The 18,120-nt window shown below is 46.4% G+C and overlaps 2 protein-coding genes across 14 annotated transcripts in view; one reads left to right on the forward strand and one right to left on the reverse strand.

Moving 5' to 3' along the window:
* Nucleotides 1-18,120, forward strand: part of ARSG (arylsulfatase G) — a 116,532-nt gene that overhangs the window by 10,729 nt on the left and 87,683 nt on the right. The window lies entirely within an intron of this gene.
* Nucleotides 918-18,069, reverse strand: SLC16A6 (solute carrier family 16 member 6). Of its 12 annotated transcripts, none has more exons than XM_082441918.1 (8): nucleotides 17,656-17,865; nucleotides 14,918-15,187; nucleotides 12,406-12,525; nucleotides 10,679-10,917; nucleotides 8,223-8,366; nucleotides 7,202-7,330; nucleotides 4,319-5,134; nucleotides 918-3,143 (listed from the first exon to the last, which is right to left on the reverse strand). In XM_082441918.1, exons 4-8 carry the CDS (start codon nucleotides 10,908-10,910, stop codon nucleotides 2,893-2,895), a joined length of 1,572 nt encoding a protein of 523 aa, XP_082298044.1. In that variant the 5' UTR covers nucleotides 10,911-10,917; nucleotides 12,406-12,525; nucleotides 14,918-15,187; nucleotides 17,656-17,865; the 3' UTR covers nucleotides 918-2,892. The 12 variants fall into 12 exon arrangements, with proteins under 12 accessions (XP_082298044.1, XP_082298042.1, XP_082298045.1 ...); XM_082441916.1 differs by lacking the exon at nucleotides 17,656-17,865 and adding an exon at nucleotides 17,226-17,590; XM_082441919.1 differs by lacking the exon at nucleotides 14,918-15,187.

Genomic DNA, 18,120 nt, shown 5'->3' on the forward strand with positions numbered 1-18,120 from the left:
TTTGGCACCTGTGATCTAAGGCTCACTTTGACCACGATGATCCTTTCCCATCAGTTAGGACAGCTAGTTTACAGTTTTGCTACTGGTGGTACCTGTCCGATCAGTGTCCCAGGTGCGTGGAGCAGGCCCGCAGGCCCAATCCGGTCCACTGCCGATTCTTCTTGACCTCCTGCAAACTAATAATGGCTTTTACATTTTTATGTGGCTGAAAAAAATCAACAATATTTCATAGTATGTGAAAACTCTATGGAATTCAAATTTCAGTATCCATAAACTTTTATTTAGACAGCCATGCTCATTCATTTACATTTTGTCTATGGCTCTTTGCACCCTACAGAGGCGGAGCTGAATAGTTGTGACCAAGCCTGTGTGGCCCGCAAAGCCTTAAATAGTTACTGTCTGGACCTTTGCAGAAAAAGTTTTTGCAGACCCCTGGCATGGGAAGTCCGTGCTGTTTACTTACAGGTTAGAGCAGTTCTTAGGCCTGTTCTGTAACCACGTATGGTTAGTCTTAACTATTTTCACTTATTACTTTTGATAGGCTGAGCTATCTCTCTGTGGCCACCAGGATATCATTTCATTCATTTATTTATTTTTAAATTTTTTGCCATGCTATGTGGCATGTGGGATCTTAGTTCCCCAACCAGAGATCGAACCCGTGCCCCACTGCATTGGGAGTGTGGCGTCTTAACCATTGGACCACCAGGGAAGTCCCCATTCATTTATTTTTCATTTATGAAATAATGATGTTCAACTAACACGTCTTGGAAACGTTTATGCGTCTCCAGTGCAGTTAAAAGATTTTGCACAAAAGGTTTTAAAAACGTTATTTGACATGAATCTTACTTGAGTTTTTATAACTTTAACTGGATCCAACAATGAACGCCAAGGAGTCAATAAAAAACTGAATCACTCTCTTTAAATAAAAAAGCCATACATTTATTGCAAATCTAGAAGTACCAGAATGTCACAGAATACAGAACAAATCAGCAATCCTGTTTTCATTTTCTGCCAAACATTTAAAACCTTGATTACTGACATACTGAAATTGGCATACATTTTTTTTTCCATGCAATTAACAGAATGGACGTCTTGAGCAGATCGCTCTGAAACCAGATATAAATACTAAATTTTATTGAACATTCATAGTAAAAAATGCTGTAAAGTGCTGAAGTCATGAAGTCTGCAAAAGTGCCACAAGCTCCAAGTCCTTCTCTGGTAGTGACAGAGATTTGCTACATCCAACTTGTTCTAGGTGTGTCTGTTTTTGACAGACACGTTGTCATTTCCTCCCCAGCTCCTCCCCAAAGTTTTACAGATTGTCCTATTTCTATGGCTGATCAAACACTATACAAAAACGTAGCAGGTGGTGATGAACTATGCCACTTTCATTTCAGTGCAGAGAAGTATTCAAGCTTGTGTGTACCTGTAACCAAACTAGGCAAACTAGGCTTGTTATATTTTTTTTCCCCCTGAGTTGTCATAAATTAACAGTAAATGAATAAAGATGGAGCAGCGGTACTGACCATCACCTGTAAAGTGAGATTCAGGACATTATGAGTACGTAGCCAACCTGTTACCCTCATACTTGCCCTTTTACAGAAAAACGTGCACATGAGAAATACTATACATGTAATGTAACTCCAAAAAAAAAAAAACAGTGACCAGTTACCCTGATAACTCTGGTAACATAGAGCAATCAAGGTTTATATGATATAACTCATGATGGTAAAATAAATGTCTCTGCTATCCCACGTGAAATACAGAAATGCTTCAACGGTGAGATTAAAAAAAAAAAATCAGAAATGCTTCAACAATTCAGTGAAATATAATTCTGATCAAAGAAGATCCTCAAGTATTCTTAGGTGATAAAACAAACCATTTAAAAAAGCTACGGCGATTTATTTGCTCCTCATCGTTGTGGCCCCCTTTAAATGACGCACGTCGTCTTTCATCAAACTGAAGAATCCTTACAACTTGGCCTTTTACGAGAGTCACTTTACAAGTTAAGAAGTATTCTTTCAGGCATGTAAAGGATTGCAGAAAGGGGGTAAAAATTCTGCTTATGTCTCAGATTTTCTTTCTTTTGATTACTTTATTCATTCTAGAATAACTTAATAATAAATAGTGGTTTAAATTAAAGACACTACAATCACATATTTCTGAATAATTAAAAGGAATAGGAAACACATTTTTGAATGCTGTGCTGTGTATTCTGTATTGAAATACTTCTGGTAGTGACTGGCCATAAAAAGAAGTGGTCATCTTCACATTTATGAAGTTCAAGTTACATATATTTTTAAAATTTCCGTTTACTAGCCAAATGTTTGGTCTCAAACTGTACTTCATTTCCATGAACTATGTGGAAAATTCAGAGGCCCTAATTTGTTAATGGAAACCTCAGTATTTTTCAAAGGGTTTTAAACAATTTGTTCATATTTCTGAAAATGAGAAATGTTTTAAATGATGTAAGATTCTTTTTTTTTTTTTGGAATGGCCAATTTCATTTCAATGGCCTTGGCCAGATGTCCTTTTCCAAGATAGTAGTTTATCACATGTGAGAGCTCTTAAAACCACTTTGCCAATTCATGTCACTCTTTTAAAACCGGAATGCGAACCCGAGAGTCCTGTGCATCTTCGTATTGCTACTGAATACAGCCAGGTTGATGTACGGAAAGGGTGTTCAGTGGTTTTTGTTTTGGCTTAAAAAACAAGCGAAAAGGAAAACTTAACAAGAAAAAAAAGAAGGATGTTGGTAGTGGTGTTCACGCATACATTCCCTTTAGAGTGTAGTCTGGAAAGCGGGTGGGTGGTCCACGTCTCTGCTGCCCTGGGTCCCCTGTCCCCCACCCTCTGCAGCCCCCAGGGAGGCTGGTGTGAATGACAAGCGTGTCACACGGGCTCCGTTTTCATAGGAGCTCTGTGCTCAGTCTTCCCCAGGTCCATTTCAAGAAAGTCTTCTGGGATGTCTTGTAAAGCTTTCGCACGGTGACTCTCGGCCTTCCCTTCCCCGGCTCGGGGCCGGCGGCACAGCCCCCTTTTACAGGGTCTCACGAGGGCGAGGCACACAGCGGCCACCAGCATCCCAGCCGCGCAGGAGTAGAAGGCTCTGCTGTAGATCCTGCTCTGGTCCACCAGCAGCCCTGCGGGAGCATCGGCACGTTAGCCACGAAGACCCCACCCCCCGGCTCCCCCAGACTCAGCCACTCCTCAGGCTCTCTGCCTTCCTTGTTCTGTCTGGGGTTTTTTTTTTTTAAGAAAAAAAACACGTGGAAGGTAGGAGTCTTTTCTAGACGGGAGGGAAGATGTAGACAAACATACAGCCTACTTAGCACCTGAGAAAATTCTGTCACTCAGATGTTCTTCGTGGGCTGATCTGTCCTAGTTGACAATCTAAAACTTGGGAACGGTGAGATGCCCACTTCTTTGGAAAGCTGACATCCTCTCCTAAGAGGAAAGAGCTCTATTATTTTCACTCGAGTTCACTTCAGGTATCTTTTCACATGGAGTAAGATTTCTAATCACAATAACCTCAAGGACTTATTTCAGGGCTAAGATGTAAAACAAACCTATGTCCTTCCTACAGGGAAATATTCTGTAGTGATGAGTGAAGTTCTCTGCAGAGTGCAGCTCTAGGTTCAGTTCCCTAAAACCCCTCCCTAGAAGGGAAGCTGGCTTACGGAAGACCCTTGGTTCTGTTATCCCAAAAGTCAGAGGGTAATGAGGTCAGAAATCCAAGTGTTCCCCCCGCCAAGCATTTTTCAAGGCCAACTGGTAGAAAAAGCCCGGGCAGCTTGGTCTGCAGACCCAGGTTCTAATCCTGACTTGGTCACTGATTTACCATTGGGCTGTAGGCTGACATTCTCTGGCTTTCACTTTCCTCATATTTAAGTCAAGAGAGGTGTCTCGGGTAATCTCTATCCCAACACCTCTAAAATTCTCTGCAAGTATAAAAATCAATAGTTTTTTTTTTCATTCGACTCAACTAGGAAGCTGGCATTAATAAAAGGACAGCATCCTACAGGTGGAATCTAAACTGTGACACAGATGAACTCATCTACGAAACAGAAACAGACTCACAGACTTGTGGTTGAGAGAACAGACTTGTGGTTGCCAAGGGGGAGGGGGATGGGAGAGGGATGGAGTGGGAGTTTGGGGTGAGCAGGTGCAAACTCTTAGATACAGGACGGACAAACAACAAGCTCCTCCTGTAGAGCACAGGGAAGTATATTCAATATCCTGGGATAGACCATCATGGAAAAGTAAAGTATTGTAAAAGGATAGCAGACAAGGGTTTTACTTTGTGTATTTAACTTACCTGCAAGGGGCGGTCCAGCCAGTCCCGCGATGCTCTGGAAGAAGACGTAGACGCCAGCCGCTGAAGACATCTTCTCGATTCCCACAACGTCGTCCTCAGCGAGCAGTGGGATGTGGGTCCCCGCCACCGTCCCGACCATAATCCCGGAAAACACGCTGCAGGACATGAGACCCCAGAATTCAGTGGCAAAAGTGAAGGCGAACAGGGACACGGTCAGTAAGACGACGCAGATGAGCTCGATGTAGATCTTGCGGATGGGCTCTCTGTTCAGGACCAGCCCAGCCCCGATCCTCCCGAACACTTCTGCGATCGCCATCGCGGACAATAAGAGAGCAGCGCGGTCCCGGTCCAGGCCCAGACTGAGGCCCAAGGGGATGATGTACAAGGACGGGGCGAAGAACCCCAGGGTGACGAAGAGACCGAAAAACGCGTAGCAGATAAAACTTTTCTCTTTCAAAACGGAGAAGTCCAGCAGCGGGGCCTTCTGGCAGCCGGGCGTGGAGCCGGGCTGGCCCAGGATCTGCTGCGGGTCGGCCGTGGGCTCGAGCTCTACGGTCGTGTGACCAGGCACGTTTTTAGGTGAGGTAGTTAGTTCTACTCCTGAGTCAATGGAATCTATCGAGGTGCGGGTTTTCTCGTTCTCAAGCATGTATTGCGCTTCTTTCCGATTTTCGTGGGCGGTGGTTTTGGGGGTCCCGGGTCCTCTGATGATGATGGGTCTGAGCAGCGCCCCGCAGACCACGAGGTTGAGCTGCAGGAGGCCCACGAAGAGGAGGCTGTACCTCCAGCCGATGGTCTCCTTCAGGGCCGTGATGGCTTGGGTGGGCAGGAGCGAAGGAGAAAGAAAAGCCAAGGTCAGAAACCAACTCCAGACCGGGGTGGGGGGGGGGGAGTGGGGAGGGGGGAGAAGAGCGAGAAGAAACGCGGACTGGGAGACAGGTAAACAAAAGTTACTCGGCTGTGGGAATGCAGTCGACAGGCACTACCCTTTCTTCTAGGTTTGGGGGCTGTTAGGACTCGAGAAGGAGGAAGGTGCGTAAGGATGAGTAGAGATACACGTTTTCAGCCCAGGCCTCTGAAAGAGCTCTGGTGGGTGCCTTCCGCCAGGCAGAGACTCAAGAGATGAACTAAGTCCGTGACCCACGTCGAGGTTCGGCAGACAGCCGTCTGCGGGCCAAATGCAACCCCCGCTGCCTGTTCTGGATGATAAACCTTGACTAGAACACAGCCGAGATCATTCTTTAATGTCGTCTACGGCTGCTTCTGTGCTGTCACCGCAGAGATGAGTGGATCCGACAAGGACTTGTCCATGAAGCCTGAAATATTTCCTCTCTGGCGTCTTCAAAATAGAATTTCCACCCTCTGAGCTAGATCGTTCTCCATCCACTCCTTCAACCCTTAGTAGTAACAGATGAAGGAGAAGATAAACTAAGAATCTAAAAGCTCATAGGATTATCCTGGAATTAAGACAGTTGTTTTGTGGATACAGTACAGTCCTGTGCAGTAACTATATTGCTACAGTTCTCCGCTTTCTACTTTGTGGAATGTTCTAACTACCTTCCTGCCAGCCCAGAGGCAGCCCGCAGGGGAGGACTGGACCCTGGCTGGGGTCCTCTGGGGGTTGAGGGGTGTCAGGCCAAAGGGGGCTTCAAGCCCCCTAGTGACAATAGGATAATGCAGGCCCCATGAGACCTTCAGGAATTTTCATCATCATCCCACAGAGGTGAAATGATGTTCATTAGAATTTCATTTCACTAGATTCTCATTCTCTGAGAGCTGACACTCAGGTATAAGAGACATGGTAAGTTGGTTCCCTAGAAAGAAGATCAGCTTAGCAAGACAGCCCCGAATTCCGGGGCAGGGGGTCTCCATTTACCTTTGTAGCATGCTTTGCTCACACCTCTTTTCCCCCTGTTAATATGGAAAGCTCAGAATTGCAAAGTCTTTCAGGCTTGGGTATTTCAAAGTGCTTTCCCCGCCTCTGGCAATGATCGGTCTGCTCTTCTTTTCTCCAATTCACGTTCCTTGAGTGCCTGCCTACCAGGTGCCAGGGATGTGCTAGGGAACAAAGCCGACCAAGATGCAGTTTCTGCCTTCAGGGCATTCACACGCCACTGATTCTCCCCTCAATGTTTTGTTCTGAAAAATTTCAAACGGACGGAAAAGTGCGAAGAATGATACCTGCCTGCCTGCCTGCACTTCAGTGAATTTCAACAGTTAACATTTTCCTCTGTCTGCCTATTTATAGGCAAGCATACATTAATTTTTCTGAACTATCCGAAAAGCTTCAGACATGACATGTCACCCCAAAATACTACTACATGTATCTCCTTTGAACAAATCTGCCGTGATCCACTGACACATTGACCAAGAAATGGCAGAGTAAGAGGTTAATCTGTCTCCAAGGTGATTTGTCTACCACTGGCTAGTGAAATTCACAGGTTCTCGTTAAGATAGGGAAATAAACCAGGGATAAAAATCTCCCTGTGAAATTATCCACACACGGTTATCGAAAGGGACTTTACTAGCACAATTTAAAGCCGCAGTGAATATGGCTCTTTTGACCAAGGAGAGAAATAGAATAATAGGAACAATCCGAAATCATTAAATCATCTATTTTGGAATGGCTGTTTCAAGCCTTACCACTGAATATGTGCCATTGTATATTCCTATTTATGTAAACTTGGACCAGTATGAAAATGTTTGAATTCCTAAAATCGGGGTTAGGGAAGACAGATCCTGAAAATGTGCTGGAGAAGAGAAGACAATTAACCTTTCCTTCTGCACGCAGTCGAAGCTGTCAATCTATTAACTGACGGTTGGCAAAAGTGTAGCAAGAAGAGCTAGTTCACGTGAACACGTAGACCGTAGTCATCCACTTACCTGGTGCAAAAGCAAACATAGCGAAACATTCTCCTGTAGAAGCAACAGCCGTGACCACAGAGCGTCTTCTGTCAAAGTACTGTGACAGAATGGTGACAGTTGGGAGAAAGCTAAAGCAGTATCCCAGACCTGTGATGGAAAGTCAAAAACGATAGAAAGGACCACATCCTCATTGATGCCAGAAGAATGCATTCAAAGATCTGGGATTTTTGTGTTCATATTTAAAATGATAAGTTCTGGGAGCCCAGAAATTCATTCTGGAAAATAGTGCTGTAGCAAAAAAAAAAAAAAAAAAAAAAAACAGGTTTCATCAGAGGTCTGGAGAAACTGCAAGAGCTGTTTTGGAAAGCTAGGAGTTAAAAAAACAAACAAACCTGTTTTCTTTTTTTTTCCCCTACTTTTCTGCAATTTTTTCCCCCCAAATTTATATAATCCACAATGGACAGAACTCTTACCGAATATAGTTTTTATACATGACTTCTATTTGGAAATAAATGAGTTTTGGTATGTGTAGAAATATATGAAAAGATTTAAAGTGTTTTGAAAGGGAAAAAAGTTTTCTCAGACCCCTAAGAATAAGTCCAGCACAGACCCCTCCCTACAGCTCAGGAGCCTCACAGCCCGACCCGGGAAACCTCAGCTAAAGAAATTCAAACCTTACTTTGTGAAAATGATGCCTTTTGGCTGCAAACTATCACAAAAGAGAAGTTCTCTTTCTCATTGGTAAATATTAAAAAAAAAAAAAAAAAAAATCAGAAAGTCCTGGGCATTGAGAAGAGGTTCCCAGGGGAATACCCTGGAGCCCATACAGCCCAGTTCAAAACGCCTGATCTGGGACATTATTAATTTTAAAGAAAAAAAGAGAAAGGGAGAAAGAAATACACTTTGGATTTTATTAATTTTAAAGAAAAAAAGAGAAAGGGAGAAAGAAATACACTTTGGATTTGATTCCCTCCCCCCACCCCCCTTGTTCTAGAAGCTAAGTCTCTGGAGAATGAGGGAGCCCAGGAGAAGTGCTTACCAGAGATGATGCCGATGGCAATGTACATGTGGTAGACCTTCTGTGAGAAGGAGGCGATCACCATGCCCACGCTGACCAGCAGCCCCCCGACCATCACCACCAGACGGTGTCCAAACCCAATGCTCAGGACAGTGGACACAGGAGCTGCAGAAAGAGCAAAACGGGGTCTCAGCTCCCAGAGGCAAAAGCCTTAGCCTCCCTAGGACTCCTTTTTTAAAAAAATTTTTTAGCATCTTTATTGGAGTTTAATTGCTTTACAATGGTGTGTTAGTTTCTGCTGTATAGCAGAGTGAATCAGCTCTACATATACCCTAAGATGCCATCTTGTTTAATTTTACATTTTCTAACGTTTAGTGAAGTGTAGTTGGTTTACCACGTTGTGTTAGTTTCGGGCGTACAGCCGAGTGATTCAGTTATACATACGTGTATATACACTCGTGTTTTAAAAATATTCTTTTCCCGTATGGTTTATCCCAGGATGTGGAATGCAGTTCCCTGTGCTACACAGTGGGGCCTTGCTGTTTCTCCATCCTGTATACACTCATTGGCACCTGCTCACCCCACCCTCCCTCCCCATCCCTCCCCCTCCCCCTTGGGAACCACACGTCTGTTCTCTGTGTCCGTGAGTCCATGGTTAAGCTTCCATCTTTTAAGCCTTGAACATGGAGGTGATGATGTAAGATACAGAATACATTTTGTGCAATGGTTCCTTAAGTCAGTTCAGGACTTATTTTACTATTTGCAGAAGCTGGACAATATATTTTGGGGGCTCCTTGAAGAGAAATCAAGAGTCATAGTATAAAACATATCTTTCATCTCCGATGAAAGATTTTGACTCACCAGGAGCCCCTATAAAATTGGATATGCATTAAATTTATGTTATTCTGTAATAAAAATGGGCTTTTCCTGTGATTGTACGAGGCTTTTTTTTTTTTCTATACTCGCTGCTTTGGATTCTTTTTTAAAAGGCTCCGTTTAGGGTCAAATTCCAGCTAAGTTCCATTTGACTTTTTTGCAAATGGTATGAAAGTATGGTGAATTCTGTTATGCATACCAAAAGGAGGCTAGCTATGGGATAGATAGTTCAAAGTGGCTGATGAATTACAATTGGCGTAGCTTCTGTGCTCTGTATCCTCCAGGACATTTAAATCTGGAAGATGAGCTTCCTAGTTAGATGCTACTTAGGCTCTCACTGATACCGCCTTGTGTACAATGAGATAAGGGAACCCTCCAGAGTTGGGGGGAGGAAGAATTTTGTTGGGGTTGGTGCATACCTATCTCTTATGTGAGTTGAATGTAAACTAATATATTAATATAGCGAATAATGAAATCACTAGGATCATTTTTAGGCAGTGTGTAGACTCAAGGCATTAATGACTAGAATAACAGCATGAAGAACAATTATCTTCTGGTATAATAGTATTAGCTGGACATTTCTTGTTGACTATATTATCTTTGGTTAGAAAACGGCTAAAAGTTCAGCTTTGGGATTTTCGTTTTATTTTGGTTACCAAATGTAAAATTTTGGTTCTAATTCATGTAAGTTATCTTTCCATGAAAGTAAACATCCTGCCAATTAAGAAATTAAGTATCTTAATACTCAAACCGGAACTAGGAGTACTTCCATGAACCGTGTAGGAGAGGGTATCAGGGCTAACGGGAGAAATTCTGACTTTACCCGGTAGCAAAGAACAATGGAGCTACCTTTGTGAGACAGTATAGGGCTGAAAACTAAGTACCTTTAAAGACAGGCTTAGAAAACTTCAGAGGCAATGGTTCCATGACAGGATATTAGGGTAAAGTTAGGGAAGCTGAAGTTCAGCCCCGTTAACTGTCAGCGGTAAGTTCAATGGCCTTGCTTTCTCAGAAGACCCTGGCGCGGCCCCTGACAGATGGATGAACCGTCATGAGACCTCAGAGATGTGTTGAATTAGGTCTGAATGGGACCAAGGGAAAATTAGTATGTTAAGAATTATACTACAACCCCATTCATCTGATGCTGTTGGATCTGGGAGCTGGGCAGACTGATTAGCCAGTGAAGTCCTTTAGGGAAACAGGTGTTTGGAATTCAGAATATCCTCTCTGGACAATATGGGTAGTTTTCTCATATACCCTTTTACACCTTCCATCTTTCTTCTTCATGTAGCCACATTTTCATGTTCCCAACCTGTTTCCTCAGCTTGTTTTTACGAGACCAGGACCTAGGATGCCAAGAACTTTTAATGCTGCTTCTTTAGGAAATGACCACATTCCCATTGAACCGGGGTTTGCTATTGTCCTCAAAATAATCTACAGTATCCTAAGACAGTGCATACAGTAGGTGTTTAACACATGTGCATTAAATGAAGGCAGTCAAGTCTGGCAAGCAGACTTTTTCCTTCAGCGCCTCTTACATAATTAGGCAGACTGAAAGAGGCATATGCTTATATAGCTCTTAAGCTGGAAGATGTACTAACCTGTAAATGTTAAGACAAACACACAAATGGATATTATCCATGAGATCCTGCTATTGGATTCATCAAAACTGTCCATTAAGTCATTGAAGAAGACACCAAATGACTTGATGATGCCATAGGTGAAGACTTCAACGAAGAAAAAAGAAACAGCTACCACCCAGCCCCATCCTCCATCAGGCACTTGAGTATAAACATTGGCTCTGGAACAAAGCTGTGATTTCTTTTGGGTCATTCTTAATCTAAAAGAAAAAGTTAAAAAAAAAAAAATTAGACCAGCAATGGCATGAGGGTGGATGATTCTAATACTCAACATAACAGATGAGAACTACTTACTACATTTCTTAGGTTGATGAATATTTAAATCATGTGCAGTTAGTATAAAGTCTTTGAATAATAGTATCTATCTATCTATACATCTATGTCATCTTTTATCTATCATCACATTTATATCATTATCTGTCTCTGTCATCTATCATTTTATCTATCCATCTTATCCATCTTATCTATCTATCTATCTATCTATCTAATGAACTAACTATGTTTGTATTGTATATGGAGCCCCTAAAGATTCTGGGAAGGAAGACTTCCAAGCTATGGCAGTTAAATGGAAAAACTAACCAAAAAAAACATAAAGAATCTGGGCAGAATATTTAGAGGCACTTTGGAGGACAAAGAATGGCCACCAGACCAAGGATCAGTGCTGACCTTGAACCTGAAGACAAGTTAGGTAAAGGAAGATTGAATTGACCGTAAGGAATGTGGATCAGAAATGAAGCCTAGGAAGAGAGAGGCTCAGAGGCCACCTTGCAGGGGCAGCTAAGTGCTGGAGACGTCCTGCATCTCTGCTTGATGCCCCTGGTCGTTCAGACCATCCTACTTCCTACTCAGCAACATTCTGATTATGGTCTGGGGTCCCATATGGCTGTACCTACGGGAATGGAATGTGGCTACAAATTAAAATTTGGGGATTCTGTCTTCTGGGTGTTGGTTTAGCATGAATGAGTTACTCAAAGTCAGTCACCACGTGGTGTATGAGAAATGGAATTTCTCCACACAGGACCAGTACTCTAGGATATAGTGACCAAATAAGGCACTACCAATTTGCAGGGTCTGGACAGCCAGGGAACTTAAACCAAGTTACTCCTGACCTCGCTATGCTTTTCCATTCAGGTTGCAACAAACATCAGAACACCAGATCCCTGTGCCGTATTGCCACTAAGGGGAAACAATATTTAACACTGGAGGCAGGGTCGTTTAAGGCTTCTGCGGCGGGCTTAAGCGCATAAAACGCGGACATTTTCAAAACCTCTGCAATTACATACACTTTGAAATAGTGATGTGTGTTTTTAACCCAACTAAAAATTAATACCTATAAATAACAAACGAGTTTGTGGTCTCCGCGCTCTTAATGGCAATGCACCTTGAGTTTAAGAATTCTCTACAATTATGCAGTTGTATCCAGGTGAACTTTCAGGATGTGTGGGTGGCCTAGCTGCGAGTTGTCGTGCTCACATACTAAGGCAGGTTTTATTGAAAATGGAGAGCAATTGAGAAATAACAGGACAAAACCTCATCTAGCCAGTAGACTTTCCAGTTTCTGATACGGGGATCCAGTATTCGGAATCTGCTCTGAGAATCTTACAAAGCAGCAAATCTGACCTAATTTCATATTGTTCAGCCTATTGATAGCATGGTAGCCTAGTACTCTGAAAGGACTGTATACTCACTTTTTACTCTCTGTTGGCTATTTGGTTGCATAAATAGGGCATAAGATGCTTTAAGACGCTATGCTCCCTGCAGCAAAGGCCTCTGCATTTTGATGTGTGTCAACGTGTCATGCCTGAGAGCTGAGGGCAAAGGTGGGAAGAGCACTTAAGTGGCTCTGGGTGTAGGGTAACAATTACACACCATTTTGTCATTCATGTTCCCAACACGGAAAGCGGCTGATTTAACATGGGAACCCTGAGCCCTCCAGCAGCTGAGGTTTTCCCAAGTCCCCTCCTCCGTTAAGACTTTCAAAGTTTGCTCCCAAGATGAGGCAGCTGGGGCAGAGGAGCTGACAACGGTAGTGGGCTTAAGATTGAGAAGGAAAAAAAAAAAAGTACATGCCAGTGTTGGCTTTGGAACCGTGTTCAGCCCTAGGGAGCGGGGTAGGAGGGAAGGAGGGGGAGTGCGGGGGGCAGTCCACAGCTCAGGTCACCCTCCCATCTCGCCCCCCCTACTGGGCCACTCCTTTGAGCTTCGCCTTGGAAGCCCAAGACTCCTTCACTGGTCTCTCAACTGTCTGGTACGATTAATCTTTCTGAAATGCTGCATCGTCATGACATTTTTCTGCTCGGACTTTTTCAGTGGCTTTCCTCTTTCTGAAGGACAGAATCCACGAGCTCAGCTTGACTTCCAAAGTCCTTCCTAATTGGGAGCCCCTGCCCCCCACGGATCTCGGCAGCCTTCATTCTTCCTGCTCTGTCACTTGCCTGGCCAGCCACCTTGCCTGTGGCCATGCCCCTTCCCAAGGCTGGAGGCCCCCCTCCAGCTGGCGCCCATGAGGGCCTGCTCCGTCACACCCTCCTGCTCTATAGGCTTCCTCTGATCCGCTCAACCAACCGAAGGAGCCCTCGTCACGTGACAGGCACCCTTTAATAACGGGGTACTGTTTACTTGCATGCATTTATCCTATTTGCTCAGTTAAATTGTAAGCTCACGGAAAACAAATCTGGGGCCTATTTCTCTTTGCATCCCTTCCCCCCCGCCCCAGGTACCTTGCACACAGCTTTAATTAATTCTTTCCAACAAAGTAACTGCTGAGTGCCAGGGCCTACGCTAGGGGGGACAGTGAAAATAGAGAGATGGCCTCTGCCTCCATGGATGAAATTGTTTGTTGATGATAATGATAAGGAACCTTAAGACTGAAATCCCATCACATTTTAAAACCATTCAGCCATGTCCTCCCGGAGCTCAGGACATTTCTGACAAGCAGTGGCGACTAAGTCCAAGACCACATTGGCACGATCTGACGCAGAAGGGTGCCCATAAGATCTTAGCATTTTAAGAGAGGGCTCGGGGCCAACCTGAATAAAAACACATTGGGCTAAAATTGATAAAGGCCCCAAAGAGACAAACAGAAGCCCTCTCTAGCCTAAAATCACTGCAGGACCAAGACACAGACTCTTTCTGTTGGGTTGCATTTTAGAGGATCAAGACTAGACTGCAGTTTTGGTACAAAGACGAGGTTCCCTACTTGTCAGAAGGCCCTGGGTGAGGCCAGCGCTTCAGTTCTGGTGATGGGCGCCCATCTCTCTCTTTCTTTGCCTGTTGCCGTTGGTGGTTTGAATGTGCAAGCTGGGTGGGGCTGGAGGCCCCCGGGGTGGGTGGAGTTAGAATCACAGAATGTGACAACCAAAATGGGATTTGGAGCCCAGCTGGGTCCATCTCCTCTTTGTAAAATCCCACTCATTTTGCAAAATGGGGAAACCGATCCCCAGAGAGGGGAAGGGACTGGACCGAAATGGTCCAGCATCTGATCTCCTGTCTCCCCGGGGCCCCGCTGTATTAGGATGCAGAACAACATTCTGAAGCCCAGGGAGGGGACGTTTCCTATAGAGATTGTGAGGACTCTTTCACCACGTCACTGTGTGACCCGGAGAAAGTCACTGCACCTCTCTGGGCCAGAGTGCCTCACTCGTCAAATGAAGAGGTTGGCTTTGGGAATCCTTAAAGCTCCCCCAGCTTTGGCAGCTGACACTTCGGTATTCAGCACTGAGTTCTCAACCACCTGATTGCTCAGGTTAAACCTACTGGCCCAAGGAGAGCTGGGAGCCGGGAGGAAAGTGCAAGTGCCAGGTGGTTCTTGCAGACGTGGGTGTAAAGGAGCCGGACGTTGGTTAGATCCGATCTAGGACAGCTGGCTCGAAGATGGCAGCTGTCTGACTGCTTTCCTTCTGTTTACTCTCTGAGCTCCTTCTGGGTGTTCAATTCCTTTGTTTCTTTAAACTTTACATCTGGGCTACTCCCCTGGAGCTAGATCCAAATATAACTCTCACCTGCATTCTTAGGTTTGGGGAGGACAGCTTTTTTATTGTTTTACTGGGATCATCATAAAAGAAAGATGACACCCCAGAACCCACTGATACTCCCAAGTTTACGCCTTCATCATCCTAAAGCATCCTATGCCCGGGTATATTGAGCTTTGAAGATCACAATACAGAATGATAACAGAAGAACCGGGTTTCTGTAACATACGGTTGAGGACGCCTTGCACACAGGGCAGTCGGCAGCTCTTTCCAGACCCAGTGCCTGGCAGTGTGTCTGGCACATAGTATGTGCTCAATAAAAGTTCACTAAAGAAAGTATTCGTCTTGGGGCGCTCCTGAAGCAATGCACGGCTCTAGCCTCCTAAAACCCAGTCGTCAAGTGAGAAAGTCCCTGCTTGCAGAATAAATCCTTCCCCTGGACTCTTTCCTTTCCGCCATCCCCTCAGCAGGCCGACTGGCTTAACTAACGGGTTGGCCTCTACAAACGAAAGAGAGAAAGGCCTGTGGCTTCAAAGGCTCTAAGAATTCCAGAACATGGAAATAATCTGTTTTGGTTTTATGGGCATGTGAATTTCTCTGACGTGACGGGATGGGATATTCGTTTTACTGTGTGGGGATATAGCCAAGCGAGGAGCGACCCCACAGCCTTGGGAGAATCACCTTGCTCCTTGATTTTCAGTGTCAAGAGGTGAACAAGGGAGTTGAACTAGACGGAGGTGATCTCAGATCTCTGCCTGCCCTAAAAATCTACATTTCTCTGATAGCCTTTGACCCCCACTTGCTCCAAGTTACCCTTTCATCTTTCTCAATTCATTTTTGAGTCCTTTGACGCAAGGTCCACAGGTCTGTCTTCGTGAGGCCCTTGTGCGTTATTTGTTGAATTTCTATTTACCATTAACTGGCTGCACACTCATGGGGAAATGACTTTGTTCCTAAGTTTCATCCTCTAAAAGCAGGGGTGAGACACGGAGGTCTGGAGGGTAAAATGCTGCGATTCGCAACGGGGGTTCCTGGCAGCCATGTCGCCTTCCCCCTAATGTTCTCCCAAAGGAAGCAGAACGGACAAAATGCACTGGGTCGTTTGGAGTGACTTCCTATGAGCATTTGGTTGTCTAATCTTAAATAAACGAGAATCCTGCCAAGGCTTGGGAATCTGCTATAGCTGGGACTCCCTCTGCGATTTGATTTCTTGAGAAAAGCTGTCCCCTGGAGGCACGAAGGACGCAAAATACTGGACGTGATAGACCGTCAGCGTGCCAGTCCAGGGTCAGGTCAGAGCAGGGTTCAAAACGCAGGCTCTGGGTGGGCAGCGGTGGCAGCTGCTGGTGTGGCTGGTGTGAACAAAGCCTCAGCGAGCCACTGCCAATCGCCATTCTTCTTAAAGGCGTAGCCTGGAGAACAGCTTTCGACAAGTTGTTTCCAGCCCTAGTTGTCAAAACCAGTCTGTATTTAGGTGAAGCTCACTTCAGTTCTCTATTTAAAAAAAAAACAAAAAGCAAAACCCCCAAACCTAACCTGGACGGCAGCCTCAGCTGCTCTGAATCCCTGGAGAGCACCGATTCACCCCCTTTTACAAGATCGTGATGTAGAAACCTATCCCCTCATTTAAGTGTCGTCCTCAGGAGTTCCAGCGAGCAAAGTCCTTTTTGGGAAACCACAGAAGGAAAACTCAGGGTTGGTGGTTCTCATAGAGAAGGAGCTTTTCCACTTGGCTGCCCTGTTTATATACATACTGGAACTATCTTGGACACTCTTAATGATGAGAAGAGGTATTTCTGTATCCACCAGGCGGGGTGTATTGTTGATCGCCCCCCCCCCCCACCCGCCGCCAATGACAGGGACTGGTGCTTGGACATGGGGAGATGCATCACTTCGAGATCTCTGCATAGCACTTGGGATTGTTTTCGCAAACAAGACCCTCCACCCAATCCACTTAGTATGATTTGCAAAATAATAAGATTACCGAGAAATCCCATTCCCCGGGGTAGAAACCGTCTCCTTTGAGAAAGAGCTGGCTCGGTGTGTCTATAACCGTGCAAACAAAACCAGCTTCCAGGATGACAAGGTGTCATTGCTTGCTCTTCCCCGGTTGGCTCCGGGGAGCTTTTCTCTAAGACTGACGCCCCCCGTGTTTGGTGACATGTTACATGCCACCTAACAAACTTCTATCACCTGTCTGCTGGGAGAGTGTGGCGGTCTAGTTTAAGAAAGAAACAGAAGGAAATAACCCATTTCCTCTGCAAAACCATCCTCCCTGGCCACAGCGCCGCTCAGCTACCCGGGCGCTTTCCCGTGGTTGGCAGCCCTGGGAACCTTGGAAGTTGAGCGGGACCAGCCGTCAGCCGCTGACGGCCCTGACGGTCAAGGTGGACGAGCTGCTCTCGGCGGGGACATGCCTGCCTCCCCGTCGGCCGCCCCGGGTGCGTGTGTCAGGCGGGGGGAGGCCGGGAACCCCGCTTAACCTGGCGCTGTCTGCGGGGTCGCCCTGCGCGCGCGCGCGAGCCTGGGGACGGTACCTCTGACATTTCGCTCCTGTGACGCGCGGGCAACTTCATGCGGAAAATCCATGCAGGGGGCTCAGCGCGGCGCCCCCCTCGCCCGACAGCCCGGAGCCCCTCGCCTGGGCCGGGGGGCACCCAAAGGCCAAACCTGCCTTTACGTGTTTTCCGGACACCGACTGTACCCGGGCCACCGACAGGCAACTCTCGGCTGCCCGCACTGGTGAGAGCGCGCCATCCCGGTGGCCCCGGGCATTCCCAACTGTCAGAGAAGATTCGGGGGGAATAACCTATCCAAAATGTTAAGCAGTTAAGTGGTTTCCTCTTCCTCCCTCCAACCTACCCCCCCCACCAGCCCCCAAAAGCTCCCAACATAGCTTAAAAAAAAAAAACCACACACACCCCACCATCAAACTTTTAAACATGTAAAATGATAAAACCAACTCACCAAGTTAGAAGGGAAGAGAATAAACCCCAAAAGTCTCCCAATAAGGCGGAGGCCAGGCCGCCCCCTCCTTATAAGCCGCTCGGGAACACGAGAGAGGATTAACCCCTTAGGGCGTGGGCCCGAGCCTAGGGCAAGTTGGCTCCGGCGGGCGAGCCCCGGGCGCCCGCCCCGCCGCGCCCGGCTCCGGCCCCCCGCCCGCTCCCGCGCCTCGGGCCCCCGCGCCGCGCCCCCCGCCCCCCTCCCCGCCGCCCGCGCCGAGCCGTGCGTGCCGCCGTCCGCGCCCCGGCCCCGCGTCGCTGCCTATCGCTTATCCTATACCGGCTGCAGCCGGTCTCCGCCGGCCTCGGGGGCGCGCCGCCGACCATGTGCTGCGAGCGCGGAGCGCCGCCAAGGAGGGGGCCGGCCCGGCGTGCGCGCGCCGGCCCACGTGGACGAGGCCGTGCCGGGCCCGCGCCCGCCCGGGGC

This window comes from Balaenoptera physalus, assembly GCF_965194825.1.
Source record: "Balaenoptera physalus genome assembly, chromosome: 20".
Taxonomy (NCBI): Eukaryota; Metazoa; Chordata; class Mammalia; order Artiodactyla; family Balaenopteridae; genus Balaenoptera; species Balaenoptera physalus.